Source organism: Aureococcus anophagefferens, assembly GCF_000186865.1.
Source record: "Aureococcus anophagefferens unplaced genomic scaffold AURANscaffold_12, whole genome shotgun sequence".
Lineage (NCBI taxonomy): Eukaryota > Pelagophyceae > Pelagomonadales > Pelagomonadaceae > Aureococcus > Aureococcus anophagefferens.
Genome location: NW_008705572.1, coordinates 267,132 through 294,959, shown reverse-complemented (window position 1 = coordinate 294,959; position 27,828 = coordinate 267,132). Strand labels below are relative to the sequence as shown.

General features: G+C 73.0%; 8 protein-coding genes across 8 annotated transcripts; 4 read left to right on the top strand and 4 right to left on the bottom strand.

Moving 5' to 3' along the window:
* Positions 1–1,098: 1,098 nt before the first annotated feature.
* AURANDRAFT_64861 (hypothetical protein) lies at positions 1,099–4,659 on the top strand (the record flags this gene model as incomplete). Its single annotated transcript, XM_009039841.1, has 1 exon — positions 1,099–4,659. The coding sequence occupies one exon, from the start codon at positions 1,099–1,101 to the stop codon at positions 4,657–4,659; it is 3,561 nt and encodes a 1,186-aa protein (XP_009038089.1).
* A 3,353-nt stretch (positions 4,660–8,012) lies between these two features.
* AURANDRAFT_64860 (hypothetical protein) lies at positions 8,013–8,948 on the top strand (the record flags this gene model as incomplete). The annotated part of the gene is made up of 1 exon (XM_009039842.1): positions 8,013–8,948. The coding sequence occupies one exon, from the start codon at positions 8,013–8,015 to the stop codon at positions 8,946–8,948; it is 936 nt and encodes a 311-aa protein (XP_009038090.1).
* Positions 8,949–9,139: 191 nt separating this feature from the next.
* AURANDRAFT_64859 (hypothetical protein) lies at positions 9,140–9,964 on the top strand (the record flags this gene model as incomplete). The annotated part of the gene is made up of 1 exon (XM_009039843.1): positions 9,140–9,964. One exon carries the CDS (start codon positions 9,140–9,142, stop codon positions 9,962–9,964), a length of 825 nt encoding a protein of 274 aa, XP_009038091.1.
* A 1,007-nt stretch (positions 9,965–10,971) lies between these two features.
* Positions 10,972–12,342, bottom strand: AURANDRAFT_64858 (expressed protein; the record flags this gene model as incomplete). The annotated part of the gene is made up of 1 exon (XM_009039606.1): positions 10,972–12,342. The coding sequence occupies one exon, from the start codon at positions 12,340–12,342 to the stop codon at positions 10,972–10,974; it is 1,371 nt and encodes a 456-aa protein (XP_009037854.1).
* A 252-nt stretch (positions 12,343–12,594) lies between these two features.
* AURANDRAFT_27666 (hypothetical protein) lies at positions 12,595–12,756 on the bottom strand (the record flags this gene model as incomplete). Its single annotated transcript, XM_009039605.1, has 1 exon — positions 12,595–12,756. A coding segment is annotated over one exon (162 nt), but the record flags the coding sequence as incomplete, so codon positions are not given.
* A 303-nt stretch (positions 12,757–13,059) lies between these two features.
* AURANDRAFT_64857 (hypothetical protein) lies at positions 13,060–22,824 on the top strand (the record flags this gene model as incomplete). The annotated part of the gene is made up of 3 exons (XM_009039844.1): positions 13,060–16,497; positions 16,874–20,185; positions 21,502–22,824. The coding sequence occupies 3 exons, from the start codon at positions 13,060–13,062 to the stop codon at positions 22,822–22,824; spliced, it is 8,073 nt and encodes a 2,690-aa protein (XP_009038092.1).
* A 200-nt stretch (positions 22,825–23,024) lies between these two features.
* On the bottom strand, positions 23,025–23,984 carry AURANDRAFT_11187 (hypothetical protein; the record flags this gene model as incomplete). The annotated part of the gene is made up of 1 exon (XM_009039604.1): positions 23,025–23,984. A coding segment is annotated over one exon (960 nt), but the record flags the coding sequence as incomplete, so codon positions are not given.
* Positions 23,985–26,212: 2,228 nt separating this feature from the next.
* AURANDRAFT_64856 (hypothetical protein) lies at positions 26,213–27,436 on the bottom strand (the record flags this gene model as incomplete). The annotated part of the gene is made up of 1 exon (XM_009039603.1): positions 26,213–27,436. The coding sequence occupies one exon, from the start codon at positions 27,434–27,436 to the stop codon at positions 26,213–26,215; it is 1,224 nt and encodes a 407-aa protein (XP_009037851.1).
* Positions 27,437–27,828: the final 392 nt, after the last annotated feature.

Below are 27,828 nucleotides of genomic sequence, written 5' to 3'. Positions count from 1 at the left end.
CGGATGAGCGCGACGAGCACGAGGCCGCCGGGCGTGTCGAAGGCGGCGGCCTCCAGCGGCGCCTCGAGGAAGGCCGACGACGTCGAGTCGACGCCGACGCGGACCGCGCCCCCGCCGAGGAAGGCTCGTGCGCAGCCCACATGCTCGTGCTAAGAACATATTATTGCTTCGACAACATCGATTGACACAACATTAGACGATTTCAGATTGGCTTTCCAACAAATTGTATCACTAAGTTTACGTCGGTATTGATGCTGTGACACGAAGTCCGCGCTCGGCTATGGACGAAAAAGTCGTCTTCACCAGCCCGTAGCTCGACGCAGGAACCGAGTCAAGAGACAACCCCCGCTGCAGCGAGGATCGGAAGCCTGTCGACGACACATTCCCCGCGGGATGTCACTCCCCAGGGTTGCGTCGCGTCGCGCACGAGGCGCCGCAAGGGGTCGGGAAAGGGTTGCTCGCGTCCCCCGCACCCTTTTCCGTCGTGTTCGAGTTCACGGAGCGTCGGGGATCGTTCGTCTATGTAGTGTGGGAGTCCCCTTTGATGCGCTCGACCATAGAGGTCGAAGACTTTGACTTCCAAGGTCTCCGCGACACGTGCGCGCACCCCGCGCCGCGCAGCACCCGGATCGGGTTCAACCGTCGCGCGAGGCTGCCCCTGGATCCCGGCAGCCAATGGGACCCCGAGCACGAGCCGCGCGGCCCCAGAGCACCGGCGCGGGGGCTCTGCGCGGCCCGGGCGCGCCATCACGAACGACTCGGCGCCGAGCAGCCCGTCCCCCGGGCGGCCCGTCGCGCTTCCAAGCCGAAGAAACGCCGGAATATGTCACCGTACATGGCCACGGCCGTGCGCAGCCCGCCAGGGTGGGCGCGGGGGCCCAACTCGCCGACTTCGGTTTGAGTTCCAGGAACTCACGCTCTTGGCATTCGATTGCCAAGAGCGCGAGTTCGCGTAACTCGGCGCCACTGCGGGAGATACATTAATTTCGATACATAATTTTTGTTTGAAGCCTCGGACAGAAGAATCTGAAATCGTCTATTGAAGGCTAACGAAAAAGTCCGCTGTTCAGTATGGGCAGCTCATACTAATAATCGGTCATGAGAGAGATCGTCGTCTTCTGCTGCCTGGCCGCCGGCGCCGCGACCGTGGACTGGCGCGCGGCGCTGGACCTCGACGAGACGCCCTACGTCCAGCGGGCGCGGTCCGCGGGCTGGCGCGCGGACCTCGCCGCGGCGCTCGACTTCGACCTCGCGAGCCTCGGGTCCGCCCACGCCCTGGCGCAGAGCCAGGTGTCCAAGGAGGGCTGGCTCGCGACGCACGCGCGCTGGGTCGAGCGGTCGCCCTGCGGCGGCGCGGCCGTCGCGGGCGCGGCGCCGGGGACCGAGCGCGCTCGCCGCGACGTCGACGGCGACGGCGTCGCCGAGGCGTTCGCGGCGGCCGTGCACCCCGTCTGCGTCGGCGACGTCGCCGTGGACGCCCACTTCGGCCACTGCGGCCTCGCGACCTGCGGCGCCGCGGCGGCGACGCGGCCCTGGACCGCGGACCTGCCGAGTCCGTACTACGCGGCGCCGCGGGCGCCGCGCAACGGCGTCGGGAGCGCCGGCGTGGCCTGCCGCCCGACGTTCCGGCCCCGGGGCCCCGTGGCGAACCCGCTCAACGGCCACCGCTACGACGTCGACGGCCGTCTCTTCGTCGTCGGCCGCGCGGTCTCGACGGACGGCGCGCCGGCGGCGTTCGCGACGGTGGAGCTCTGGCACGCGGACCCCTACGGCGTCGCGCCCTTCGGGGGCTGGACGCCCCTCGCGCGCGCCCACGCGGCCGCCGGCACGCTCCCGGCCGAGGACCACTACAGCCCCGCGCGCGACGGCACGGGCTGCCACGGCGTCGCCGTCGCGGACGCCGCCGGCCGCTTCTCGTTCGAGACCGTCAACCCCGGCGCCTACGGCCCGCCCCAGCACGTCGAGCTCCGCATCACGGGGAGCGACGCGGCGGCGCCGCTCTACACCAAGGTCTACCTCGGCGACGACCCCGAGCTCCTCCTCCTCGCGAGAGACAACCGCGCGTCGCTCGCGCTCGAGCCCCGCGTCGTCGCGCCGGGCCCGGCGCCGGGGGCGCTCCCGCGGGCCCGCGACTTCCTCGTGAACCGCACGCTCGAGCTCAACGTGACCCTCGCGCCGGCGCCGGCCGTCGCGTCGGACTTTTCGGGCCTCTGGAGCGACGGCCGGGGCTTCGTGCGAGTCGCGTCGAACGGCGCGCGCTTCGTCGCCGCCGAGGCGCCGACGGCCCGGACCTGGGGCGCCGTCACGGCGGCCCACGCGGGGCCCTACGCGCTCCGCGGCGCCGACTTCCGCGCGCCGGGCAACGCGCCCCCGGCCACGGGCGACCTGCGCTTCGCGGCCGCGGCCGCGGGCGCCGGCGACGCGATCGCGTGGAGCGACGGGTCCACGTGGACGCGCGCGCACGGGCCGGACCTGCCGACCTACCGCTACCTGCGCCTCGTCATGACCGAGTCGCTGCGGACGCGACCGGGCGGCCGCGTCGAGCTCGACGACGTCGTCGTCTACGGCGGCGTCTTAGGGCGCGCGGAGCCGCGGCGCCGCGCGCCGCCCGCGCCCTTGACGGGCCGCGCGGCGCCCGCGCCCTACCGCTGCTGGGCGTCGACGAATTCCGAGGACTGCTTCAAGGCCTTGGATGGGGACGCGAGCCCGGGCACGTCCTGGACGAGCGACGCCGTCGGCGGCTGGGCGGGCAAGCTCTCGGCGCCGCAGGTTTTGGGCTGGGACGTCGGCGCCGCGGGCGCGCTCGCGCCGACGGCGCTCGTCATCAAATGCGGCGCGCGCCACATCTCGCTGCAGAACGTCGGCGCGCTCGACTGCCCGCGCTTCTTCGTTTTGGAGGGCGCGCGCGACGGCGAGGACCCGGACGACGACGCCGCCTACGAGCCCATCTTCGAGCACCGCGTCTGGAACGCGCGGCACAACGGCGCGGAGACCTACGGCCCGGACGGCGCCGTCTTCGAGTTCGCCGCGGGGACGCGGTTTTTAGGGCGCGCCGCCGGCGAGCGCTGCGGCTCCTGCGGCGCCGACGGCGGCTGCGCGGCGGCGGGGCCGGACCGGACGTGCGCGTCGGCCTACTGCGGCGGCGACGGTCTGTGCGCGGCGTCGGCGCCGGCCTGCCCCGCGGGGTCGGAGCTCGTCGTGCGGTCGCCCGACGACTTTGGCTGCGAGGCCTGCGCCGCGGGCCGCTTCGCCGCGCCCGGGGCTTCGACGTGCAACGGGACCTGCGCGGCGGGCTTCTACTGCCCCGACGGGTCGACGGCCGCGACGGCGCGCGCCTGCGGCGGCGCGACGGTCTACTGCCCCGCGGGCAGCGCCGCGCCGCGGCCCGTGCCCGCGGGCTACTACGCCATCTTCGCGCGGAACGCGGGCGCGGCGGCCGTCGAGCGCTGCCCGCGGGGGTCCTACTGCGCCGGCGGCGTCAAGCGGCCCTGCCCGGCGGGCACCTACGGCAACGAGACGACGCTCGCCTCACCCGGCTGCTCCGCGCTCTGCCGGTCGCCGGGGTCGTCGTGCGTCGAGGGCAGCGTCGCGCCCGAGCGGTGCCCGCCGGGCACGTTCTGCCCGGGCAACGGCGCGCCCAAGTACCCCTGCCCGCCGGGCACCTACGGCGAAAAGTCCGGCCTCGTCGACGCGCGCTGCTCCGGCCCCTGCCCCGCGGGGTTCTGGTGCCCCGCGGCGTCGACGGCGCCCCGCGACGCGCCGTGCCCGCCGGGGAGTTACGGCGCGCGGCCGGGCCTGAGGGACGCGGCCTGCAGCGGCGCGTGCGAGCCCGGCTACTACTGCCCCGCCAACAGCACGTCGGCGCGCGAGAAGCCCTGCGGCGACGTCGCGTTCCTCGGCGACGGCGCGGCCGTCGCCGCGTATTGCCCCGAGGGCTCGGGCGCGCCGCGGCCCGCGGCGCCGGGCCACTACGTCGCCGGCGGGGCGCCGGGCCGCCGCGAGGCGCAGGCGGCCTGCGGGCCGGGCTTCCGCTGCGCCCGGGGCTCCCGCTACGCCTGCGAGGCGGGCACGTACCGCCGCGGCCCGGGCCTCGAGGTCGCGGGCGTCGCGGGCGCGCGCCCCGCGCCGGCGACGGGCGACGCCAGCTGCGACGCCTGCCCGCCAGGCCACTACTGCCCCCGGGGCGCGGACGCGCCCGTCCCCTGCCCGCCGGGCCGCTGGGGCAACGGCACGGGCCTCGGGTCGCCCGCGTGCGACGGCGCGTGCGACCGCGGCCACTACTGCCCGGCGGGCTCGCTCGCGCGCGACGCGCGGCCCTGCCCCGGCGGGACCTTCGGCAACACCACGGGCCTGACGACGCCGGCCTGCTCCGCGGCCTGCGTCGGCGACGCCGAGGGCCGCGGCGCCTGCGCCGTCGCGGCGTGCGAGGCGGGCTACTACTGCCCGGCGGCGTCGACGCACGGCCGCGCGCGCGAGTGCGGCGAGGGCCACTACTGCCCGCCGGGGTCCGCGAGCCCCGTGCCCGTCGCCCGGGGCATGGTCGGCGTCGGCGGCGGCGGGCCGACGACGCGCGCGGCGCAGGCCGCGTGCCCGACGTGCTGCCCGGACGGCGCGACGCGCTGCGCCGCGCCGCGCGACGCGCTCTACGCGCGCGCCTAACCTCGCCGGGACTTCCTAGACCACGCGCGGGGGCGTCCGGGGTGACCCACTCGACGTAGTAGGAGGATCACTCTCGTCGAAGCGGTCCTCTCGCGCGGGGTTCTCGAGGCTCGACTTCTTCAAAGGCTCAGATCTAGAGAACAGCTGGCGCAGGAAGTCCGCGGCGGCGCCGGGGCCGAGAAGCTCGACGAGGTCCAGGTCTGCGTCGAGGAACTCCGCGGCCTCGAAGTAGCGCGCGATGGCGAGGCCCGCGGCGAGCGCGCCCGCCGCGGACGTCGCGCGGCCCCTAGCAGAGGGGCGAGAAGCCGTAGTTCTCGGCGTGGATCATCTGCATGATGCCGTTGTAGGCCGTGAGCACGAGCCTCAGGAGCGGCTAGCGCAGCTCGGCCCCTCTATCGTCGTCGTCCTCGCCCAGCTTGATGCGGCGCCACGGCGGCGCGGCCGCGTCGGCGTCGTCCGAGAGGTAGTCGTCGTCGACGACGGCGTCGTCCGAGAAGTGGATGATTTTGTGGACTTCGTCGAGCCAGCCCGAGCCCGGCGGGGGGGGCGCGTCCGCGAGGTCCTCCGCGACGTCCCGCCCGGAGCCGCGGACGACCTCGAGCAGGCCGTCCATGACGTCGTGGTAGCCGAGCCAGAGGCGCGCCGCGTCGCCGTCGCGCCCCGGCGTGCCCGCCCGTTCCTCGGCGGCGGCGCGGGTCACGGCCCAGCCGTCGCGGTACCCCAGGAGTTTCCGCTCGACCGCCGCCGCGATCTCGGCGCCGGCCCGCCACTCGTCCTCGGCTTTCGGCCGCGGCGGTTTGTCGTAGCCGCGTTCTACGATGACGGTGCCCGCTTCCATCAGCACGAGCCACATGAACTTGTCGCCGAAATGCTTCGCGGCGGCGACGAGGCCGACGCGCCGCGACTCGCCGGCGTCGCTGGGGCCCGGGAGGCGCAGCTTGTCGTGCCGGTCGTAGTCGTCCGTCGCCAGCTCGTCGCAGCACGCGGCGGGGCCCGTCGCCCGCGAGCAGACGCCCGCGACGTCGAGCGTGACGCCGTACTCGACGTAGTTGTTGTCGAAGCTGTCCATTTCCAAGTCGCGCACGAGCTCGTCGCCCGCGACGTAGTCGCGCCAGCCCGTGAGGACCTCGACGTGGCCGCCGAACGGGTCGTCGTTGTGCCAGTCCTTGGAGAAGACCCAGTCGCAATTGTTCTGGATCTCGTAGTCCGCGTCTTCGCCGAAGTAATCGCCGTCGTAGCCATCCGGATTGGCCGAAGTAATCATGCGGATCGGCGCGAGGTTGAAGAGGTCGATGATGGGCACGTGCGCGAAGCGGTCGCCGACCTCGTCCTCCTCGTCGTCGGCGTCGAAGATGTCCGGGCGCGACGCGCGCGACCGCAGCACGAGCGCCGCGAGGCGGAAGTCGTCGAAGGACGCCGCCTCCGCGAGCGCGGGAAAGTTCTCCTCGATCTTCTCCCAGCCCCGTCGGAGCGACTCGCGGACGTCGGCGGCGTACTTTCGCGCGCCGAGGGGCAACGCGTCGAGGTCGTCCTCGCTCCACGCCGGCGCGAACCGCGCCGCGTCCCGCTCCACGGGGTCGACGGCCGCGCGCCAGTACGCGTGGAACGCGTCGATGCCGTCGCCCGCGAGCTCGTCGTGCGCCCCCATGACGACCTCCGCCGCCATCTCCATCTCGGAGCAGAGGGACACGTCCTGGTGTTTGGAGGCGTACGCGTCGGGCCGATCCGAGCAGAGCTCGAAGCCGTCGACGCCGCGCCGCCGCACGGCCATGCGCGCGTCGAACGCGGAGAACGTGCAGCGCCGCGGGATCCGCGCGAGGACCGTGTCGGGAGGGAAGTCCTCGACGGCGTAGAGGCCGTAGCGGAAACGCGGCGGCCGCGCGGCGCCGCCCTCGACCTCGCGCATGCGCAGGGACGGGTGGAGCACGCCGCCGTGCGGCGCGCAGTACTCCTCGAACCACTCGACGATGGCGTCCCACTTCAGCTCGCCGCCGCTTTCTTGGGCCGCCGTCACGGCGAAGAGAAGGAGGAGAGGTCGCCACATGTTTTATTGCGGCGGTCGACGACCCACGCCGAGGAGAAGGACCGGGCCCACGACGAGCACCGCAAGAAGCACAACGATGCCTTGGAAGACCACGCCGCGCGTTCGACGCGGGGGCCGGAGAGCTTGCTAGTTGAGAGCTTCGATAGAGCACAGGTGCAATCGGGCGTGCCACAAGTCGACTCGCTGAATGCCGCAAGGCCAGCAAGCCATCGAGTCGATTCGAGAACACCTTCGAGCCCGCGGGAGTCTCCCGAACAGTGCGCATAAACCTCGACGCACACATGTCCCGTCGCGCCGCCGACCGGGAACCCGACTACTACACAAAAATCCACTTAAGCGTGGCGCGCGCTCGCGGATCCGTCCATGAGGGACGCGCGGTCGAGGTAGGTGAGGTAGTAGACGGCGAACGCGCTCTTGAACTCGGTCCAGGAGACGGCGTCGTTGCCGTCGGCGTCGAGCTCGTCCATGATGTTGTCGACCATGACGTCGAAGGCCGCGCCGCGCTGGCCGATCTTCGAGCAGGTGCGGAGGAACAGGTTCTTGAGCTCGGCGCGGCAGAGTCTCCCGTCGCCGTCCTCGTCGACGGCGTCGAAGCCCTCGCGGAGCGCGGCGTCGTCGAAGGTCGCGATGCCGAGGAAGCTCAGCGCGTCCGGCGAGAAGAAGGCGTCCTCGAGCGCCTCGGCCTCGGCGCCGCGGACGGCGCGGCGGAACTCGTCCCACTCGATGACGCCGTCGTGGTTCTCGTCGATGCCGCGCGCGGTCCAGAGCATCCGCAGCCGCATCGCGTAGGACAGCGGGCCCGCGCCGAAGCCGTAGGCCCGCGCGAGCGTCGACGCGAAGTCGCCCGTGGGGATGCCCGCCGCGCCGTCCGCGAGGCCGTCGAAGGCGCGCTTGAGCTCGTCGTCGTCGAGCGACTCGTCGACGAGCTTCCCCAGGGGCCGCTCCGCGAAGGTCGCGAGGCGCCGCGCCGGCCGCGCCAGCCCCCCGGGGGTCGGACCGGGCTGATTTTCGAAGACGGGCCTCAGCGAGCCAAGGGGCTGCGGCCGCGCGGCGCGGGATGGCGAGTCGTGCCGGCGGATGACGGCGGTCGCCAGGGGCCGCCGGCCCGCGGGACGCCGCGCCGCCGCGGCGGGTTGCCGGCCCGCGACCCGCGCTGCGGCATGCAAGAGTGCCAACAAACGCCTGGTTCACTGTGCAGGGAAGTTGCAGCGCCGAGCGCATCGGCATGGCGACGCGTCCTCGTGGACGAAATCCGACGCGCGACGGCGCGCGACGCCGCCGCGGCGGCGCCCCGGTCGCCGCTGTGCCAATGCACGCGCTCGTCCTCGCCGCGCTGCTGCTGCGGAGCACCGCGCTCGCACCGGTCGCGAGCCGCCGCGGAATGTGCGAGCGAGCCGGCGCCGCTGCAGCGGCGGCCTGGACCGCCGCGCGCCCCCGGAGCGCCGCCGCCGCCGCGCCGCCGCTCTGCGACGAGGCCGTGAGCGCGCTCGCGAACGGCAAGAGCACGGTCTACCTCGTCGGGACCGCCCACGTCTCGGACGTCTCCGCGCGGCTTGTCGCGGAGACGATCGACGCCGTGCGGCCGACGCTCGTCATGGTCGAGCTCGACGGCAAGCGCGTCCAGGGCTTCGGCGGCGAGGCGCCCGGCCCCGCGACGCCGCTCGCGCCGGCGCCCGTCGGCCAGCGGCTCGGCGCGTTCGTCGTCGGCGCGGTGCTGCGGTCGCTCTACAAGTCGCTCGAGCGCCTCGGCCTCGACACGGGCGAGGAGTTCGCGGTCGCGCTGCGCAAGGCGCGGAGCGCCGGCGTCCCCGTTCTCCTCGCGGACCGCGACGTCGACGAGACGCTGCGGCTCGTCGGCGACGCCGTCAGGAAGACGACGTCCAAGGACCTCGAGAACTTCGAGGCGGCGCTGTCGCCGGCGCTCGCGGGCGACCTGACGCGCGCGGTCGACGTCGCGAGCCGCGACAGCGTCGCGTCGACGGTCGAGCTCGTCAAGAAGCGCGAGACCGTGCGGACCATCGTCGCCGCGCTCGAGGCCAACGCGCCCGCGCTCTACGACGCGCTCGTCGACTCCCGCGACGCCTACATGGCCGCGAGCCTCCTCGACCGCCTCGGCGCCGCGGGCCCGGGCCAGCGCGTCGTCGCCGTCGTCGGCATGGCCCACGAGGACGGCATCGCCCGGCGCCTCGCCGCGCGCGGCTTCGCGCCGGCGCCGCGGAGGGCCCTCGCGTGCGCCGGGGGGTAAGGAGTCCAGTTTATCGGCACGTGACGCCCGTTTTAAAACTTCACTTAAAACTTAACCAATCCGCCTAGCCAGTTCTTTCTGGAGGTGAACAAGCGAATCTTGTACACGGGCGCCGCGTTTCATAGGCGACACCTCACGAGTTCTCGGCTTTTCGGGCAGCGCCGCGGCGCTTCCGCGCCGCTCCCGGCAGCATGGCGCTCAGCAAGAGCCGCCTGAGCCAGTGGCTGCTGCCGCGGCATCTGAGCGTGCGCACCTTCGACGGCGACGGCGACTACGACGAGGACGCGGGCGAGCTGCTGCCGGCGCCGCGGCTGTCCGTCGCCGCGGCGCAGGCCGTGCCCGTGGCGGCGCTCGCCGGCGTCCTCGCGCGCGAAGACGTCGAGGCCGTCGCGGCGCTGGCGGCGCGGCTGAAGCGGACGCGGCCCGACGCGCGCCAGTGCAACGGCGGCGCGTGGACGACGGTCTACCTCAGCTGCGGCCGGGCCTTCCAGCGCGAGCTGCCCGCGCTGGCGAGTCGCCTCGTGCGCGCGGCGAAGCGAGCGGCGGCGGACCAGATGGGCCTCGACCTCCGCGGCGTCGACCTCCGCGTCCGCTGCGTCGAGCACCACGAGATGGCCGCCGGCGGCGCGCTCGCCGACGAGTGCCACTACGACAGCGGCTCCGTGCTCACCATCGACGTCATGCTCGCGGCGCCGGGCGACGACTTCGACGGCGGCGCGCTCTGGTTCCCGGGCGCCGGCGGCGCGCGCGCGGCCGGGCTCGCGCGCCGCGGCGACGCCGTCGTCTTCGCGAGCCACCGCTACCACGCCGTGCGGCCCGTGGAGGCGGGCACGCGCCGCGTCCTCATCGTCGAGCTCTGGGAGGGGCCCGAGCGCGGCTGCCCGCACCGCTGCCAGAGCGCGACCGCGCCCTGCGTCTTCGACGACGTCGGCTCGCCCGCGGCGGCCGGGCCCCGGAAGCGGTTCTCCTGGCCGCCGCGGCGAGGGGCGGGGCGGGTCCACTCGGCGGCCGAGTAACCGCCGTTATAGCGCACGCTGCGCCTTCCCTGTAATTCGCAACTCGTAGAGTAACATATCCCGCCGGCGGGCGGGCCCCAGTCGCCGCACTCGCGCGTCGCCGTCTCCGCCGTGGGCGGCGCGGAGCGCTCGCCGCAGCCCTCGAGGAAGAACGCCAGCGCGCCGCCGGGCCTGAGGAGCCGCCGCGCCTCCGCGAAGAAGGTAGAGTCGGCGACGTCCGGGAAGGCGTCGTAGAGCACGCCGTCGAACTGGCCGGACCGGAGGAGCGGCGCGTTCTCCTCCCAGAAGCCCAGGAACGGCGACGCCGACGCCGCCGTCTCCAGCGCGAGGCCGAGCGCCGCGTCGAAGACGCCCCGGTTCGGCTCGAGGACGACGTACTGCGCGGCGCCCGCGCGGAGGATCTCGCGCGCGGAGATGCCCATGCCGAAGCCGACCTCGAGCACGCGCGCGCGCGGCCGGCTCGCGACGCGCGCGAGCGCCTCCACGTAGACCGTCTCGTCGGCGGCCATGACGACCTCGCCGCGGAAACGCAGCACCTCGTCCGTCGACTCGAAGGTCGCGCCGCGCCAGGCGCCGTGGTCCGTCACCGTATGGAAGAGCTCGAGTTCCCGGTCGTCGGGGATGACGCGGCCGTTGCCGCAGGCGCCGCCGTCGGCGACGGTCGCCGCGGCGTCTTCGCCGCCGCCGACGACGATGGTCGTGGCAACCGCGAGGAATGCGCGCATGCATGCTGCCCGATGCAAAAGCATCGCAGGGTTCAAGAGGCTTCATTGATTTGATATTGTTAAACCGATTCACGTTGAACGTTAACTTCGACGCTGTCGCTGCACACTGGTTTTGCGCGAGGGGGCGCGCGTCGGAGGCGCGGCAAAGGCCTCCCTGACCCAGTCCCCGCACCTCCGCCCAATATGACATATTTTTCCGCACCTCACTGCTCTCCATAGCCCTCCTCCCCGTGTAAAACGAGTCGGACAGTTATTGCGTGCGCGAAGCTTTAGCTGTGGTTATCATCGTAGCATGGTCTCCGCGTCGTCGCTCGCGTCGTCGGGGAGGGGGCCGAGGATCGCGGCCGCGACGCGTTCCTGCCAGTCGTTGCCGGAATAGAGCTTCTGGAACGGGTTCCGCCAGACGATCGAGTCCTCGACCTCGACGACGGAACCCGCGAAGATGTAGGTCGCCGGAGCAAGCGTCCACGTCTTCTTCCGCGTCCACGTCTTCTTCCGCGGCGGCAGCGGCGGCGGCGCGCGCGGCGGGTCCTCGATCGCCGCCGCGAGCGGCGGCGGCGGCGGCGGCGCGGCCGGCGGCGGCCTCGACGCGCGCGGCGGCGGCGCGCAGCAGACCTCGCAGCACGGCTTCCAGAAGAGGTAGAGCAGGAGGGGCAGCACGAGGAACAGGTTCAGGAACGAGATGCCCGAGCCCGCGCAGACGTCCTCGGACGTCTCGGACGTCGACGACACGGAGACGAGGTCGATCTCGCCCCGCAGCGAGGCCATGAGGGAGCTCGCCGACGCCCGGAGCGCCTCGAAGGAGTCCTCGACGACCGCGTAGGGGCACGCCGCGTCCTCGGCGTAGCAGGAGCTCAGCGCGTAGAGCTCGTCGACGAACGCGCCGTCCGTGTCCTCCGCGACGAGGATGTTCTGGATGCGGAGCCCCCGCGCCTTGAGGTCCCCCGCGATGGCGGCGGCCGTGCAGTTGCCGAGGCCCCGCTCGCCGCAGTACTCGCGCGGCCGCCCGTGGAGCGGCTCGTAGTCGTAGGCGTCGGAGAAGACGCCGTCCGACAGGATCGTGCAGAGCTCGAAGACGCCGGACGCGTTGCGCGTCGCGTTGAAGACCGCGTCGTGGCACACTAAGAGGGCCATGGAGTAGTAGGTGCCGCCGCCGAGGTCCGTCGCGTACTCGAGGGCCTCGACGGCCGCGGCGACGGCGGCCGCGTCCGACGACGAATCCACGGTGTGCGCGTAGTACGTCGCCCACTGCCCCGCGCCGACCTCGTAGCGGCTCAGGTTCCGCGCGAGCGCGTCGACGAGCGTGCCCGCGGCCGCGAGCTCGTCGCCCCACAGGTTGTCGTACCAGTCGATGGAGCCCGAGTTGTCGATCATGACCGTGTGGCGCACGGGCGCGTACTCGTAGCGCGTCGACGTCGTCGTCGAATGCTTCGTCTCCGTGTCGCAGGGCTCGAAGAGCAGCGCGATCGAGAGCGCCGCGCCGACGAGCGCGACCGCGACGAGGAGCATGAAGCACCAGTTCCTCCGGCGCCACCGCGCCCACGCCTTGCGCTTCGAGTAGCGGTCGTAGTGGTGGCGCCGGTCGCGCTTGATCGCCGCGTTCGTCGCGATCCGGCACGGGCCGTCGCGGTCGGAGATGCCGACGAGCTCCATCTCGCTGGTCGCCGGAACCAGCGCGCTCGTCGGCCCGTCTCGCAGCCGCGGCGCGCTCGCCGGCCGCGACGGCAGCGGCGGCGGGGCGGGCGCGCTCGCCGGCCGCGATGGTAGCGGCGGTACGGCGGGTACGCTCGCCGGCCGCGATGGCAGCGGCGGTACGGCGGGTACGCTCGCCGGCCGCGCGGGCAGCGGCGGTGCGCCAGGGTTGCTCGCGGACAGCGGCGGTGCTGCGGGCTCCTCTGCCTTGATGATGTAGTTGCTTGGAAAGACGCCTTCCGCGCCGCCGCACTCGCCTCGGAACCAACTAGGGTCGCTGTCGTCCGTGACGAGAATGCAATCACCAGCCTTGAATCCAAGCTCGTCGTCGGCATCGGGCGCGCAATCGTATAGAGCTGTAGCTCTCCAGCCCATCTTTCTTAATGCGACTCTAAACGTAAAGATGAAGGCGCGGGAGGTCGGAAGGCTCCAGGGCGTCTCAAATGCGCGGGAGACGACCGCCCATCAGGAAGATGCCCAGCGCGCCAGAACTTCAATAAAAAGAGTTGCCGAGGCATTTTGAACCCTCGAAATACTCGATCGAGGTGTGGGTCTCTTACGCGCCTGCCCGAAGCGCACGCCCGCGCGCCGGCCACGTCGATAGTCGCAGCCGTCCCGCCTGCCAGCGCGTCGTCTGAACATAGCGCATCGGCGCCAGCGCCAAAAAAAAGCTGCGCCATGGCGTCGTACACCGCCGCGGAGCTGAGCGACTTCTGCGTCAAAAAAACAAAAATGAGATGCAAGGCTTACGACGGCGGCCCGGAGTACGCGAAGCCGATGTACATCCACGGCGTCTTCCCGAACGGCGAGGTGTCGTTGGGCTTTAAACGAGGCAAGGGCGGCTACTACGACCCCGCGCTCTTCTCCGACGTCCTCGCGCCGTACGACGCGGAGCCGGCGGCCGCGGCGGCCGCGGCCGCGCCCGAGCCGGACGCGCCCGACGACGCGGCCCCGGTCATCGCGGACCGGACGTGCGCGGTCATGGACGCCTGCGGCTGGTGGGCCGATTGCCAGAACCAGCACTCGTCGACGGACGCGGCGCTGCTGGAGCTGCTCGACAACGTCGACGACGAGGCGCCCACGCGCTTCGAGGCCGCCGTCCGCCGGCTCGGGGCGGATCGCCTGGGCCTCGGCCTGCGCAACGACGTGCGCGGCCCGGAGGTCGCGCGCGTCGACCAGGCGGTGACGCTCGCGCGTTCGCTGAAGCGCGGCCGCGACCACTCGCAGCTCATCGGCGAGAACGGCGTCGGCCTCAAGGCCGCGGCGGCGAAGTTGGGCGCCTGCGCCTTCGCGCTCAGCGTCCATCCGGCGCAGATCGGCGAGCAGATCCGGCGGGAGGACGGCGTCGCGGAGGCCGCGCCGCTCGGCAGCGCGGTGTTCACCGTCGGCGTGCTCGCCCGGTCCCTGCAGGAGCACGGCCAGGCGCCGTGTCTGCCCGTGTGCAGCTTCTTCTCCGCCCTCGCGGCGGGTGACATCGCCGCGGCGTGGCGGAGCGCCAAGGGCCGGCCCGCGGGCAAGCTCGTCGAGAAGGTCGCCGAGGAGCAGGGCTTTTCGGTCGCGGAGGCCTGTCGCGAGCTCGGCGCCTTCTGCCTCGACGACGCCGGCGCGCCGCGCGACGCGTCGCGGCCGTCGGCCTTTGAGGTCGTGCTCGCGGAGACGGCCCTGCCGGCGCACGACCTCGCGGGCCGCCTCAAGGAGCTGCTCCGCGGGCCGACGTACTTTGAGCGCGGCTACGAGGCTGTCGCCGTCGACCCGAGCGGCTCGGAGACGGTGGCGCCCCACAGCCTGCTCGCGACCCTGCTCGAGCCCGCGCGCCGCGAGATCAAAGTCGGCCCGGCGGACGACGACGTCGTGACCGTGCTCGTCGGCTTTTGTTTGGCGCCGGCGGACGTCGCGGCGGCCGCGCGGCCGAGCCCGCTCCTCGTCTACACATGCGGCCGGCTCGTGGAGCGCCACGACGACTGGCGCCTGGCGCTCGATCTCCAGGAACTGACGCAGCGCGCGTATCGCAAGGAGTACGCCTTCGGCCTCACCGTCGTCATCATTGACGAGAAGAAGGTCCTGGAGAAGACGCACACGAAGCAGCAGATCGTCGACGACGAGGCGTACCGCGCGGCCAAGAACGCCGCGGCGCGCTTCGCCGCGAGCTACTACGTCGCGTTCCACAAGCGGACGTGGGTCGGCGGGGGCGGAACGGGGATGCGACTCGATATCGCGACGCACCTGGCCTACACGCTCGACACCTGCGCGGACCGCGCCGCGGAGCGCGAGCCGCTGGACCCGCCGCGGCTGCGCGACGCGAACCTCGTCTCCTTCGACGGCACCTCTTTTGGTCTCGAGGACGCGAGCCGGCCCGGCGACGTCCTGCGCGTCGCCGCGCTGCTTCGTCCCGCCGCGTCGGGCGACGAGCACGCGGCGGAGCCGGCGTTCCCGCCGCGGCCGACGGCGCTCGCGATCGAGGCGCGGCCGCCGCCTCGCGCCGCGGCGCGGCCTCGGCTCATCACCGCGGCGCCGCAGGCCGTCGCCACGGCGGCGTGCTTCGGCGTCGGCACGGAGTGCGAGGCGAAGTTCCGCGGCCAGGACTACTACGCCGCGCGCGTCGTCGACTGCCGCTGGATGAGCGTCGACGACCTGCGGGCCCACATGCCGAATCGCGGTCCCTACACTTCCGCCCGTGCCGTCTTCGCCGTGCGCTTCGCGGAGTCGGGCACCACGGAGCCCGGCCTCTTCGAGGAGGACCTGCGGCAGCCGTCGGCGAAGCGCCAGCGCAGGGCGACGGACCGCCTCGTCGCGGCGCCCGCGCCCGCGGAGCCGCCGCGGCCGGCGAAGCGCGCCAAGCCCGCCGCGCCGAAGGCCAAGGCCGCGCCCAAGGCCAAGCAGCCGCCGAAGAAGGCCGCGCCCAAGGCCGCGCCCAGGGCCGCGCCGCCGCCCGCCGACGACGGCCTCGCGGACCTGAGGCGCGAGCTCCTGCGCCTCGAGTCGGCGTCGCCCGCGCCGATCGTCACGGCCGCGTGGCGCGGCGCGCGCGAGGCTTGGGTCCGCGCCGTGCGCACCGCGAAGTCCCCCCGCGCCGTCCTCGACCTCGCGGTGACCTTCGAGCGCGACGCCTGGATCGACGCGGCCAAGTTCGAGACCTGGCGCGGCACGGAGCGCGGCGCCGAGAGCCGCCGCGCTGGCGTCTGCGCGGGCGTGTCGCGCGCCGAGTGGCTCGCTTCGATCCGCGACCTCGGCGACGACCCGGACGCGGCCGACGCCGCCGCGCGGCTCCGGGAGCTCGAGGACTTCTCCGGCGACGGAACCGCGCGCGCGCCGCCCGCTCTCCCCGACGCGTCCGTCGACGGCGTGGCCGCCGACGACGTCCGCGCGCTCTGCGCGCTCCTGCCGACGCGGCAGCAGGCCCTCGACCCGCTCCACGCCATGCGCTTCCCGGGCCTCGGCGCGCCGGTGCTCGTCGCCGACGTGTCGACGTGGCAGCTCCGCGCGGCGGCCTTCGCGGCGGCCTCCGGCGAAGCCGTCGTCGCGCGGCGCGGCCCGCCGGAGAAGCGGCTCCGCGTCGCCGAGGGCGTGAAGAAAGTGGTGCACGTCTCCGCGTCGGACGGCGACGACGCCGTCACGCTCAAGCGCCTCGCGAGCGACCTGATCCACGTCGTCGCCGTCGACGCTGCGGACCCGCGCGGCGGCCTCGTCGGGCAGTCCAAGGCCATCGCGAAGATCGACGTCGCGAAGCACGAGGTCATCGGCGCCTACGCGGGCCGCCTGTGGACGGACGACACGTTCCGGCAGGCGCGCGGCCACTCGATTCCCGGAATGATCGAGCACGAACGCTACTCCTACGACCTCTTCGACGGCGACGACGCCATGATCGTCGACCCCTGGCCCGGCCTCAACGAGCCCATCGTCGGCGGCGAGCTCATGGCCATCAACGACTGCCGCGTCGATCCGCTCGAGGGCAACGCGGGCCAGAACCGCTACAACTGCGAGTTCGCCGAGGTGCACATCCGCGGCTTCCCCCACCTCTTCGTCGTCGCGACCGCGACCATCGCAAAAGGCGAGGAGCTCTTGATCGACTACGGCCCGGCGTACTGGAACGGCCGCCGCGCGCTCGAGAAGTACCTCGTCACCTTCCGCGAGTGCCACCCGCCCGAGAAGCTCGAGCGCCTCCGCCGCGCGCTCACCGCTCCGCGCGCCGAGTAAGGACTCACCAGTGTGCACTGTGGCTCCGCTCGCCTGGATGCGTCTCTAAAACGCCTTCTAAACGTAGGGGGGCCGGGAGGCGTCCCGGGGAAACCTCAGGCTGTCGCGTCCGCTCGCCGATCGGCTCGTGCGGGCTCCGAGCCGAGTGAGAAGCTGTGGATTCGCTCTCCGCGCGAGACACTGAGCGAGTCGAAGCGTTGTGGAAGAGCTCTCCGGGGCCGAGCGAGTCGCCATGCCGTACACCGAGGCCCAGCTCTCGGAATTGTGCTCGAAGAAGACGAAGTTGCGATGCAAAAAGGAAGACGACGGCGACGAGTACAAGCAGGGCATGTACATCCACGCCGTCTACCCGAACGGCGAGTGCTCCCTCGGCTACAAGCGGGGCCGCGGCGGCTACTTCGAGGCGGTCCGCTGGACGGACGTCGTCGCGCCCTGGGACCTCGCGGACGAGCCGGCGCCCGACGCGGCCGAGCCGGCGGCCGACGCGGCCGCGCCCGACGAAACCGACGACGACGCGGCGGTCATCGCGGACCGCACGTGCGCGGTCATGGACGCCGTCGGATTCTGGCACGACTGCCGGAACCAGCACTCGTCCGTCGACGCGGCGCTCCTCGAGTTGCTCGATAACGTCGCGGACGAGCAGGCGACGCGCTGCGAGATCTCCGTGCGCGCGGTCGACGGCGGCCGGAGCCTCGCCGTCGGCCTCCGCAACGACGTCCGCGGGCCCGAGGTCGCGCGCGTCGACCAGGCGCTCACGCTCGCGCAGTCGCTCAAGCGCGCGCGCGAACACGGACGGCTCATCGGCGAGAACGGCGTCGGCCTCAAGGCGGCCGCGGCGAAGCTGGGGAACAGCGCGGTCGTGCTATCCGTCCACCCGGCGCAGTCCGACTCGCGGATCCGCCGCGAGGACGGCGCGACGGAGCGCGTGCCCCTGGGGAGCGTCGTCTTCACCGTCGGCGTCCTCGCGGAGCAGCTCCAGAAACGCGGCCACGCGCCGAGCCTGCCGCTGTGCTCGTTTCACGCGCCCGGCGCGTGCGACGCGAAGAAGGGATCGCGCGCCAAGGCCGTCGCCGCGGCGTGGCGGGGCGCCAAAAGCCGACCGGCGGGGAAGCTCGTCGAGAAGGTGGCCAAGGCGCAGGGCCTGGCGGTCGCGGAGGCGTGCTGCGACCTCGCCGCGTTCTGCCTCGACGACGCCGGCGCGCCGCGCGACGCGTCGCGGCCGTCGGCCTTCGAAGTGATTCTCGCGGAGACGGCCCTGCCGGCCCACGACCTCGCGGGCCGCCTCAAGGGCTTGCTCCGCGGGCCGACGTACCTCGAGCGCGGCTACGCGGCCGTCGCCGTCGACCCGAGCGGGTCGGAGACGGTGGCGCCGCACAGCTTGCTCCGCACTCTACTCGAGCCCGCGCGCGCGGAGGTCAAAGTCGGCCCGACGGACGACGACGTCGTGACGGTGCTCGCCGGCTTTTCCATTTCGCCGGCGGACGTCGCGGCGGCCACGCGGCCGAGCCCGCTCCTCGTCTACACTTGCGGCCGCCTCGTGGAGCGCCACGACGACTGGCGCCTCGCGCTCGACCTCGAGGGACTACTACGCATGCGCGCGATTCGCAAGGAGTACTCGTATGGCCTAACGGTCGTCATCATCGACAGCACTAAGGTCCTGAAGAAGACCCACACGAAGCAGCAGATCGTCGACAACGAGGCGTTCCGCGCGGCGAAAGAAGCGGCGGCGCGCTTCGCCACGGACTACTACGTCGCGGTCCACAAAGCGACATGGGGCGGGGGGCCCTGGCGCCTCGACATCGCCACGAGCCTCGTGCACTACCTTGACGAGTGCGCGGACCGCGCCGCGGAGCGCGAGCCGTTGGACCCGCCGCGCCTGCGCGACGCGAACCTCGTCGCGCTCGATCGAGGCGCGGCGAAGCTCGTCGCCGAGGACCCGAGCCGGCCCTGCGACGCCATGCGCCTCGAGGCGCTCTTCCACGCGGACCGCGACGGGGCCCGCCGCCCCCGCCGCGGCGGCGCGCCCGAGCAGCCCCAAAAGGCGCGGCCGCCGCCGCGCGCCGCCGCCGTCGCGGCCGCGGCGCCGATCGTGGCGCCCGAGAGCGTCGCCGCCGCGGCGCGCTTCGGCGTCGGCACGGTCGTCGACGCGCTCTTTCGGGGCTGCGACTGGTACGCGGCGATCGTCACGTCCTACGAGTGGCTGGGCAAGGAGGCGCTCGAGCGCCAGATCCCCGCGGGCGGGCCCTACGCCGGCGCCAAAGCCGTCTACGCCGTCCGCTACCTCGACGGCTCGGGCTCCGACAGCTGCCTCTTCGAGGAGTCGCTGCGCCTGCCGAACGCGCAAGGCAAGCGGGCGCGTGTCGAGCCGCGGCGCCTCGTCGCGGAAGACGAGGCGGCCTGGACGCCGCCGAGCTGGGGCTCGAAGGGGCCGCCGCAGAAAAAGGCGAAGAAGAAGGCGCCCGCGCCGAGAAAGGCCGCGCCGAAGCCCAGCGCCGGCGACGACGACGACCTCGACGCGCTCAAGCGCGAGCTTTTGGACATCGAGGCCAACGGCGTCGCGGCCATCGTCAAGCCCGCCTGGCGCGCGTCGCGCGACGAGTGGGTCCTCGACGTCCGCGACGCGCGGTCGCCGCGGTCCATCCTCGAGCTCGCGAAAGTCTTCGAGCGCGACGGCTGGGCCGACGAGGCCAAGTTCGCGACGTGGCTCGGCGACGCGGCCGCGCTCCAGCGCAAGGCCGCGGGCGACTGCCCGGGCATGTCGCGCGCGGAATGGCTCGCCAAAGTCCAGAGGCTCTTCGACGCGCCGGGGTGCGTCGCGGCCGCGGCCGCGGAGGAGTCGCTCCGCGAGCTCGACTTCTACTTCTCCGACGGCGCCGTCGCGCGGACGGCCGCGCCGCCGCCGCCGGCGACGGGCGCGTCCGTCGACGGCCTCGCGCCGGGCGACGCCGAGGCGCTCGCCGCGCTCCTGCCCGCGCGGCGGCTCGGCGACGCGCTCCACGCCGCGCGGTTCCCGGGGCTCCGGTCGCCGCTCTTCGTCGCCGACGCGGCCTCGGACCGGCTCCGGGCCTTCGCCTTCGCGTCGCGCGCTCCCGCGGCGTCCGGCGACGACGTCGTCCTGAAGCGCGGGCCGCCGGAGAAGCGGCGCCGCGTCGTCGAGGGCGTCAAGCAATGCGTGCACGTCGACGCGAGCGCCGGCGGCGACGACGCCGTCACGCTGAAGCGGTCGGCCTCCGACTGCATCGACGTGAAAGCCGTCGGGGCGTCCGACCCGCGCGTGGGCCTCCGGGGCCAGTCGAAGGCCGTCGCGAAGCGCGAGCTCGCGGAGTTCGACGTCGTCGGCGCCTACTCCGGCCGCCTCTTCACGAACGACGCGTTCCGCCAGAAGCGCGGGGGCAGCCTGCCGGGATTCATCGAGCACGAGCGCTACTCCTACGACCTCTTCCTCAAGGACGGCGACGACGCGACGCACGCGACGCACCTCGTCATCGACCCCTGGCCCGGCCGCGACGAGGACACCGCCGGCGGCCCGCTCATGGCCATCAACGACTGCCGCGCCGACCCGCTCGCGAGCAACGCGGGCCAGAGCCGCTACAACTGCGAGTTCTGCGAGGTCGAGATCCGCGGCTTCCCCTACCTCTTCGTCGTCGCGTCCACCGACATCGCCAAGGGCGCGGAGCTGCTCATCGACTACGGCCAGGAGTACTGGGTCCACCGCCGCGCGATCGAGAAGTACCTCGCGACCTTCCGCATGCACCACCCGCCGGAGAAGCTCGAGCGCCTCCGCCGCGTGCTCACCGCGCCGCGCGACTAAAGTTCTTAGAGGAACATGGCGACCTCGCGGAAGACGGGTGCGGGGATGGCATCATAGAGGAATGCGTAGAGGCGCGCGTCGGCGAATTCTCCAGTCGCTTGGGGCACGATGGCGCGGTCCGCGGTGACGAGGGCGCGGATCAGGGCATGCGGGGAGCGGCGCGCCATGTTGCTCTGGCGCCGGAAGAAGCGCGGTTTGGTGATTCCGTCTCCGAGACGCGATCTGTCCATTCCCGGGTCTTTCGCCGCGGCCGGACAGCACGGGCAAAGACGTACTCCCAGGCGCGTCGACGGCCAGAGCGCGCGGGCCGCGACGGACGAGCTCGTGAGCTCCGCGGCCGCGGCCTCTAGCCGCGGCCGCCGGACGGCGTCCGTCTCGCGGACGACGCCGACGCCGAAGCGCGCGGTCGAGCCTCGAAAGCGTCGGAGGCCGGCGCGTCCAGAGCTCGCCGCCGGCCAGGAGGCCCAGCGCGTCGTCGACGTCGGAGCAGGACGCAAAGACGGAGCAGCCGCTCGAAGAGCGACGTGCTCGACTCGGGGACGATGATCCGCGTGAATCGACGCAAACGCAGTGCAGATCGACCGTGGACCGAAGGACGCGCGCCCTTGGGGCTCGACGTCGCGATCGCGGACGCGATGATCATCTGCGCGATCCCGAAGCCGGCGAATTCGCCTGCGCAGCGCAGGCGCTCCTCCGCGAGCACGTTCGCGAGGCATTCGAGCGCACGCGTGAGCCGCCAGGGTCGATCGCGGAGCGGCGGCGACGTCCGCGCGGCGCGTCCGCGGCGGCGACGCGACGCTCGGCGGAGGCCGTCACGATGCACAGCACGACAGCGCGAGCGCCCTCGCCTCGAAGATGTAGCGATCGCAGCCGCCGTCCGGGATCTTCTGCGAGCGGCGCCACGATGGGCGCGCCCGCGAGTGCGTGGTCGCCGCTGGGTTGCGACCTCCACGCCTCGCCTGCGATACCCGCTACGCGCCGTCCGGCCGGCGCCTCGCGCTTGGACGCGCCAGGGAATCGCGCAGCGACATCGCGAAGGGCACGCACGCTGCCCCAGGATTTGTCCACTTCGGTTGGGCGGCACCTGCTCTCCCGATTGGCAGCCCATATCGCAGGTAATCACAATGATGAAGTTTTCGTTGCATATAGCGCCGGGGTCATCGTCCGGCTCTCAGCGCGCGCAGCCTCTTCCATCGTCGGGTCGTCCCATCATGTCGGTGCTCAAGCAGCCGCTCGTGCCGCAGCGCCAGCGCGCGACGCCGCGGCGCCTCGTCACGAACCCCGTGAAAGGCGGGAGGGAGCTCGCGAAGAGCAAGGACGCGCTCCACCGCGTCGCGGTCGAGATCCGCACCCTGCGCCAGCGCAAGCAGCCGGCGAACGGCACGCCGGCCGCGCAGCTGGACGCGTTGATGCAGTCGCTCTACGCGAAGGCGGGCCGCCTCATCGACCTCCTCGCGGCGGACCTGTTCAAGTCCGACGACGACCTCTTCAAGGAGTTCAACAACATGGACGCGATCGAGCTGGCCGTGCTCGAGGTCCAGGAAGAGAGCGTCAAGGTCCTCCGCGGCGAGGTGTCCTTCGCGGAGGCCGCGCAGACGACGGCGCTGGCGTCGCTGGCGTCGAGCCGCGGCGCGTCGCTGCCCGAGTTGGTGAAGGAGTTCGAGCGCCACGTCGCCGTGGTCGTCGAGGACCACCGCGCGCGCGCGGCCTACGACCAGAAGATCCGCGACGAGGGCTACATGTGCACGGATCCCTGGGGCAAGCGCAAGCACGTCTCCGGCGACGATGTCGTCGCGCGGCGCGAGCGCCAGAAGAAGTACCTCGCCGACGTCGCGTCCGGCGAGCGCGTCAAGCCCAAGTACGACGAGGAGGAGCACGCCGAGTCGCTGATCGAGAAGCTGGAGCGGAACCGAGGCTACGCCGACTCGAAGCGCGGCCTCAACGCGGCGCGCATCGAGGAGAGCCACGACACGGCCACCGAGCTGCCGGCGGGCGTCGACCGCCGAACGGGCGGCCGCTACGCCATCGCCTGCGACATCGCTTCCAGGGCCGGCGTCGACAACACGCCCTCGACCGACCTCGCCGCCGTCGTCGCGCGCCTGGAGCAGGCGCGCGCGCTCGCCGGCGTGAAGGAGCGCGCGCCGCGGACGCTGCCCGCGGGCGTCGCCAAGTGCGAGAACGGCAAGTTCTGCACGAACTTCCATTACGCGTCCGGCTCGGTCGCCCTGCGCGCCTGCGGCCGCATCATCTACTTCGAGACCGCCGAGGCGGCCGCCGCGGCCATGGCGCGGTTCCGCGCGGCGTCCGCGGAGGAGCAGAAGGCGATGCTGAGCCCCCAGCTCAAGTGCTGCAAGTGCGGGCAGCTGTTTCGGCCCAAGGCCAAGGGCAAGGCGCGCCTCGCGCGCCTCGAGGACCACGAGAAGACGTGCGCGCGCTAGCACCAACACTAATAAGGTCATGTGGCAGTACCTGACCGAGGTCATCCGGACGCCTCGTAGACCTCCCTCGACCCCTCCGGCGCGACGACGCCGGGGTTCGAACAATCGCCAAATCCACAGCGTACGAAATGCCGCCCCACGCCTAGTTAACTCCGCGCGATCTCGTCCCAGTGATCCAGCACCAACCCCACGACGGCGCGCACGCCGAAGCCCGTCGCGGGCCCCGTGCGCACGTGCGCGAGGCCCTTGGACGTCGACGCCGCGGCGAGGTCGAGGTGGATCCAGGGCACGTCGTCCGCGACGAAGCGCTCGAGGAACGACGCGGCGTAGATGTGGTCCGCCTGGCCGCTCTCGAGGCACTGGAGCGTGTCCGCGACGTCGGACTCGAGCTCGCGGCGGAAGTGCGCGTCGAGCGGCGGCATGGGCCAGAGCCGCTCGCCCGAGGCCGCGCCCGCGGCGACCAAGGCCGCGTTCGTCGCCGGCGTCGCGTCGTTCGTGAACGCGGCGCCGTAGTTTTTGGACACCGCGCCGATGGCAGAGCCCGTGAGCGTGGCCAGGTCGACGAGGAGCGCGGGCTTCGTCGCGCCGGCGAACTCTCCCTCGACCTTGCGCGACGCGAGCGCGAGCGCGTCGGCGAGGACCATGCGTCCCTCGGCGTCCGTGTGGACGATTTCGACCGTCGTGCCGTCGCAGGCCGTGACGACCTCGTCGGGGTAGAACGCGTCCGGCGAGATGAGGTTGTCCGCGACGCAGAGCCAGACCTCGAGCGGCAGGGGCGACGCCTCGCCCCCCACCCCGAGGCGCGACAGCGCGACGGCCGCGCCGACGGCCGCGGCGGCGCCGGCCATGTCGCCCTTCATGCCCTTCATGCCCGACGCGCCTTTCACGTTGTAGCCGCCCGTGTCGAAGGTCACGCCCTTGCCCACGAGGACCAGGGGCCTCGCCGACGCCGGTCCTTTGGACAGGCGCACGAGCGCCGCGTCGCGCCGCGGGCTGCCCCGGACGACGGACAGGAACGCGCCGCAGCCCGCGGCCTCGAGGCCGTCGACGTCGAGCTCGTCGTAGGCGAAGCCCTCGGCCTCGGCGACGCGCCGGAGCGCCTCCCGGAACGCGCCCGGCGTCAGGACGTTCGGCGGCAGCGCCGCGAGGTAGCGCGCCAGGGCTGCGGCCTCGTCCGCCGCGGCCTCGCGCGCCGTCCGCTCGCCGACGCCGACGAGCGTGAGCTCGAGCGTCTCCTCCTCGGGCTTGGGCCGCGGCTCGTAGGCGGCCGTCGCCGCCGCGAGGATCGCGTCGCGGACCCGCGGCCGCAGCGCCTCGTCGAGGCGCGGCGCGACGAGCGCCACGCGGCGCGCGGCGCCGAGGCCCGCGCACGCGGCCTCGAGCGCCGCGCCTGCGTCGCGGAGCACGTCGAAGTGGGGCCGCGCCGCGTCGACGCGCAGCGCGACGACGCGCGTGCCGAGGTCGTTGGGCAGCTCCGTCGCGGGCGACGCGCCGCACTGTTTCGACTTCGCCGCGGCCTCGCGGCGCTCGAGCCGCGTCGCGACGACGTCGCCGTAGGGCACGGCGTCCCAGCGCGGCGCGGCCGGGTCCATCGCGATTATTACCGCGTCCCATTGGTCGAAGGCGAAGCGCAGGTAGCCCATGTCCGTCGACGACACCTCCTTGAGTGCGACGCGCGGCGCCGGCGGCAGGAGGTCCATCGGCGCCGCTGCCAGGCCGCGCGTCGCGCCGTAGCGCTGCAGGCCGCGCGATGCGTGCGCCGCGCCGTAGCGGATGCCGCGCGATGCATGCGCCGTGCCGTAGCGCTGCAGGCCGCGCGCATGCATGTAGCGCTGCACCCGCAACGCTCGCACGCTGCTGCAGAGGAGCCACAGACGCGCCGCCATCGCGTCCATACGAGAGCTCGAGTGCATCTTTGAGGCAATATGGTTGCCAGCGCCAAACTTGAAGCCGCGTCGCGGCGCAATGGGCAGCCCATCTCCACGACGATGCTGAGAGCTTCCCTGGCATTGTGCGCGACCACCCTCGCCAGCCCGGTGCCGCCGCCGCCGGTCGTCAGCGAGGCCTACTGCACGGAGGCGCGCGCCGACTTTTTAGGCGTTTACCTCAAGGAGGACGACGCCTCCGGCGCGCGCATCGGCGTCGACCTGCGGCTCGCGGCCGTCGCGGAGGACTGCGGGCCGGAGGGCCGCGGCGCGGAGCACGTCGCGGGCCGCGCCGGCGGCGACGCGGCGCTCGAGCTCTGCGCGCTCTGGGTCGAGACGGGCGGCTCGTCCCACTCGACGCGGTGCTACGGGCCGAGCGACATGCCGCGCGTCGACGTGGCCATCGCGCCGCGGCAGAGGCACAAACTCCTCGCCTGGCCGCGCTACGCCGAGTGGCCCGACGCCGTCGCCGGCGCGTCCGCGTCGCTCGCGCTCGAGAGCGACCTGGGGCCCGCGGCGTTCCCGTTGCCGACGCTCGTATTCGAGAAGACCGCGGCGGGCGCGGCCCTGCGCCAGCGCGCGGAGGAACGCCGCTGCGACGAGTCCCTGGATCTCTACGCGGGCGTCTTCGCCTCGTCGAGCGACGCCTTCTTCTATCATTTTTTCTACGGCATCTTGCTGCCCGCGGCGGCGGCCGTCGGCCGGCGCGCGGACGCGTGCGCGGCGCCCGCGGCGACGACGCTCTACGTGCGGCGCTGCTCCTTCCACCGCATGCTCGCGGAGGCGGCGACGTTCCCCGGCGCGCCGGCGTTTACGCTGGTGGACCTCGCGGACGCGCCGCCGCCGGCGAAGCCGCTCGACGTGCTCCGCCGCATGGACGCGTGGGCGCCGGGCACGACGCACGCGCTCCTCGAGCTCCTCGAGCGCGGGCCCCGGGGCCGCGACTGGCTCCGGGGCCCCGCGGCGCGCGACGACGGCCGCTGCCTCTTCCAGGACCGCGCGCCCGCGCCGGGGCGCCGCGACTTCGGCATCGCCGGGCTCGGGGACCTCGCCGCGGCCTACGCGAACGCGTCGCGGTGCGCGACGGAGGTCGTGCCGGACCCGACGGGCCTCCCGCTCCGGGACCAGATCGACGCGCACGCGGGCGGCGCGCTCCTCGTCGCGCCCCACGGCGCGGGCCTCGTCCACGCGGCGTGGCTGTCGCCGGGCGCGTGCGTCGTCGAGCTCCTCCCGGAGGCGAAGCGGCGCGACGCGCAGCTCGCCGCCGCCGCCGCGGCCTTCGGCCTGCGGACCGCGCGCGTCTTCGCCGAGTCCGGGGAAACCGTCGGCCTGCCCGCGCTCCTCGACGCCGTCGCGCGCTGCGCGGCGCCCGCGGCGCCGGCCTGGAGGCGGCGCCGGGACGCGGCGCCCGACGACCTCGGCGTGCTGGAGATGCCGCTCGAGGGGACATAAAAAAAAGGTTCTTAGGCCGCCGGCGCGAAGGTCGGCGCCTTGCCCGGCGCGAACGTGTCCAAAAACTTCTGGATCCACGCGACCTTGCCCGTCGCGCTCGCGGGCTCGATGACGAACGCGGGCTTGCCGTGGTCCGGGTCGCGGAAGACAGCGTCGAAGTTCGGCCCGACGACGATGCCCTCTCCGTCGCCGCTCTCCGCGACGCACTGCGCGCTGCGCGCCGTCGGGAGCGGCGCCTCGGCGCCGCCGAGCTCCGCGGCCAAGAGCTCGCCGACGGCCACGCCCGCCTTGTACGCGAACTCGCCGGCCTTCGGGATCGGAGACCCGACGCTCGGCAGCACGGCCGCGCAGGCGTCGCCGACACAGAAGACGTCCGCGACGCCGCCCTTCGTGACCCGGCTCGTGCGGAAATCCACGGGCACGGAGCCCTTGGCGTTGAGGAGCGCCGGCGCGATGAGGTCCGGCGCGCGGTGCGGGTAGACGGCGAGGAGCAAATCTGAAGTGATGTCGTCGACCTGCCCCTCGGCGCCCTCGGCCGTCGACGCGAGCGTGGTTGTTTTCCTCGCACCATCCGCCGCCACGGACACGAGCTTCGTGTTCGGCCGATACGCGATGCCCTTCTCGTCCATGGCCGCCGCGAAGGCCTGCTTCGCCTTGGGCCCGCCGAAGGGCCAGGGCACGGGGTAGGTCACGACGATGTCGACGCGGTCGCGGACGCCGCGGCGCCGCGCTATGGCGTCGACGAGGAAGGCGACCTCGAAGGGGAGAGGGGGGCACTTGTAGGGCGCCTTGGCGACGGCGACGTGCACGGTCTTCTTCCCGGCGCCGAGCGCTTCGAAGAAGGCCTCGATGGGCGCGGCGAAGCCCTTCGCCGAGAGGTCGATCGCGTGCTCCGCGAGGCCGGGCACGGAACTCGGGTCGCTCACGGCGCCGCACGCGAGCACGAGCCGGTCGTAGCCCACGACTTCGCCGCCCTCGAGCGCGACGGTCTTGGCCCCGTAGTCGATCGTCGACGCGGCGGCGCGCTTGAGGTAGGGCGCCGCGCAGGAGTCCGCGAGCGGCAGGGACACGGGCGCCGCGCGGCCCTCGAGCTCGAACTGCCAGGTCGCGCCGATGGAGAGGTGATCGGCCCCATCGATGCAGGTGATGGACGTGTCCGCGGGCAGCGACGCGGCGGCGAGGGCCTTGCAGACGCCCTGGCCGCCCCAGCCGGCGCCGATGATCACGATGCGCATTGTGCTTTTGTTGTGCGGAGACACTGGTGGATGCTCTGCGCAGCTCGTTTTTGTCCTGTCGCAGCGCGGCGACACTGGTGGAGACAGCAGCTGGGAGAGCAATCGATGCTCTCGCCGAGAGTCGACCACGGACAAAAGATCCGACGGCACCCCCCAGTGGGTGGGTGGGCCCGGAGGTCGGGTTTCAAAAATCCAAAGTGTACTTAAAGGGTACTTGTAACGCGCGCGCGCGCGCGTGGAGGCCGCGCGCGTCCAGCGTCCCGCGTCGCACCGGGAGTCGGGAATAGGTGCCATGGAGCACGGCGGTGTCCTCGTCGAGTCAGGCCGCGCCCGGCGTTCGTCGGCGGGCCCGCGGCCGCACGGTGGCGGCCGCCTCCTGCAGCGGCACCGGC